Source organism: Tupaia chinensis, unplaced genomic scaffold (genome assembly GCF_000334495.1).
Source record: "Tupaia chinensis unplaced genomic scaffold, TupChi_1.0 Scaffold143936_1, whole genome shotgun sequence".
Taxonomy (NCBI): domain Eukaryota; kingdom Metazoa; phylum Chordata; class Mammalia; order Scandentia; family Tupaiidae; genus Tupaia; species Tupaia belangeri.
In genome coordinates, this window is record NW_006203787.1 from 1,772,041 (window position 1) to 1,774,631 (window position 2,591).

General features: G+C 42.5%; 1 protein-coding gene across 1 annotated transcript; it reads left to right on the forward strand.

Annotated features, from left to right (window-relative positions):
* Window positions 1-1,055: 1,055 nt before the first annotated feature.
* LOC102500422 (uncharacterized protein C8orf59 homolog) lies at window positions 1,056-1,667 on the forward strand. Its single transcript, XM_014582957.1, has 2 exons — window positions 1,056-1,189; window positions 1,595-1,667. The coding sequence occupies exons 1-2, from the start codon at window positions 1,056-1,058 to the stop codon at window positions 1,665-1,667; spliced, it is 207 nt and encodes a 68-aa protein (XP_014438443.1).
* The last annotated feature ends 924 nt before the right edge of the window (window positions 1,668-2,591 follow it).

A 2,591-nucleotide genomic window follows, 5' to 3' on the forward strand; every position in this document is an offset into this window, starting at 1 on the left:
ATTGAGGGTTTAAAAAAATGAAAAGTGAGGAAGTTACTTTTTTTCAATGGGGAATTCTATGTGGCTGTTGTAGTCTAATTTTTGTCCAGAAGATGGCTTTTTTCCAATCTAGTTCAGCTATGGGAACAAACCTGGGTGCTTGGCTGCAGATACTCATTTGTCTAATAAACACTGTGCATTTGCTTAACATATTTTAAAACCCAGGAGGTTTTCATTAATTAATCGATTCATTCATTCATTCATTCATTCACTCTATTTCTGACAACATTATATAAAAAAACCAGAAGCCGTGACACCAGGGAAGCATGCATTGAAATCATCTAGCCTAGTGGTCTTCCGTATGCGTGCTGAGAAACAAATTGGTCCATCTCTCTTGGCATGAGCCATACCTACCACAGGCTTTTTGACGAAGTCAAGAGACTCAGAGATCTGTGTTTCCTGGTGAGAAAAATAGGATTTGGCTCCCATGGCTTTTCCTTCTCTGGGAGTAGGGCTTTAATTGATGATGTTGGGAAACTCAGCTACACGCAGATCCTATTGCAATAGGAGAGATCAGCAGAAAGGCCCTACCTAATGTTCTAGGCCTGAGGCCAAAAGGAATTCTAGAGAAAAACGACGCCATCTGCCCAGCCCCATTGAGGGATGGCTATGGCTACGTGGCTATTTGTGTGACACTGGTGCTTCCCTGCTCTCTCTTTTAGAGAGCACGTGTGTGTGCACCTGAGAGAGAGAGAGGGAGAGAGAGGGAGAGGGAGAGACACTGTAGACATGATCTCATCATGGTGCACTCCCCCTTCCCCAGCCTTCCAGATCCTTCAAATCCTGGCACCCGGGCATACCAGCGCATTTTCAGGCCAACCAAGGAATCCAAATCTATACATTGGGTTGTCAGAAAAGTCATGATGTATTTTTTCTATGTTCTTCTGTACAAAAATATGTCATGACTTTTCCAACAACCCATTCTACCGTGGCTAGGTCAATAGGTGTTCTCAATGTCCCTGTTTCAACAACCGAGGGCATGCAGATGGTATCCCCTGGACCTTGAGGAATGACACATGTGTATCCAACGTCCCACAACAGCCAAGAACAGATTTAGAGGTCAGAAGTCCAGGAATGTATTTCACATAGCCAGCCCCAAAATTGTCAAGGCTAAAAACAAAGCAAAACCAGTTACTACAAATCTTAAGAAAATAAACATCATGAATGATGAAAAAGTTGACAATGTAAATAAAGCTTTTGTAAAGTTTTTTTTTTGGGGGGGTGGGAGGGGGAGAGGATTTTGCTATAGGGCACATGTGCTCACCAGAAAGACAGAGAGAGAAAGAGACAGAAAGTGAGAAATCACCCCCCAGGGGCGATGGCCACACCACAATCCCTTCTCCTCCATACTCCTCTAGAGATCTTGGGCACGCACACACACACGCCCAGCGTGAGTTTAAGCTACTGGGTCTGGGACTCGAACTGCAGTCAACTACATGGGAGTCCAGTGATATAGCCATTTCGCCAACTGCTGGTCCCAAGCCTTTGTAAACTTACAAAAATAATTTGTACACTTTTCATGAGGCCTTTCTCTTGAACTGCTGCAGAAAGACCTGATTCCTCAGCGGCATCAGGAACATGAACCTGTTAATGTTGATGCAGCGACAGGGTTAGTGGCTCTCTTGTAACGCAGTGGTGATTTCTCAAATTACTCAAAAGGTCAATAAATTAAGTCTTTTAAACAAGGGAGAGAACTGAGGCTTAGAGAGGTTGAAGACTGGCCCAAACCCATGTCGCCAGTAAGTGGAAAGTCTAGGGTTACAGCCAGGAAAGCTGAATTCCAGAGCTTAGGACCTTAGCTTCCCTGCAGCGTTACCTCCCGGTGCAATAAGCAGAAGAAATAATGATACGCTCATGTGACCAAGTAGTTTGCAATATTTGCAATTAGCAAGACGTTCAATGTAGGAACTTTTGTCAACATGGAAAAATGTATACCATAGTTTATTGTTCAGTAAGATTCTAAAACTACATATAGCATAGCGAAATTGTCCTCAACATGATTCTATGTACATTTCATAAGCATTTGTATTACAGGCCTAGAAAGAACACATACCCAGGATCTCTGATGATCTTGATTTGCTACTTCCTACATGCTTATATTTTTCCTATTTTCTAAAATAAACTTTAGAAGTTGAGAAGAATTGGAAAGTCATTACTCCTGCCTCCCCATAAAACAAACAAACAAAACAAAAACAGAAACAGAAAGCAGTCGAACCACAATAAAATAAAAACACTGAAGATTTTACAATCCAAGCCTCTGCTCCTATTTAAGGTATCCCTCGAGAAAAGCAAAAGACAGCAGAAGAGAGGACAACAAGGACCCCTGCAGGAACTTTAGCCTTTGAAACAGCGATGACAATAAACGGTAAGCACAGCCCACCTCCTAGCCAGATAAACATGGAACCTCACACTGAATCAGACTACCTCAGTTCCTATTTTCCCACTATGTCATGTCCAACCATCAACCAAGAGTTACAGGGCATGGTAAGTGGCAAAACCATGGTCAGAAAAAAAACAAATCAAGCATCAGAACCAGATCCAGATATGACAGA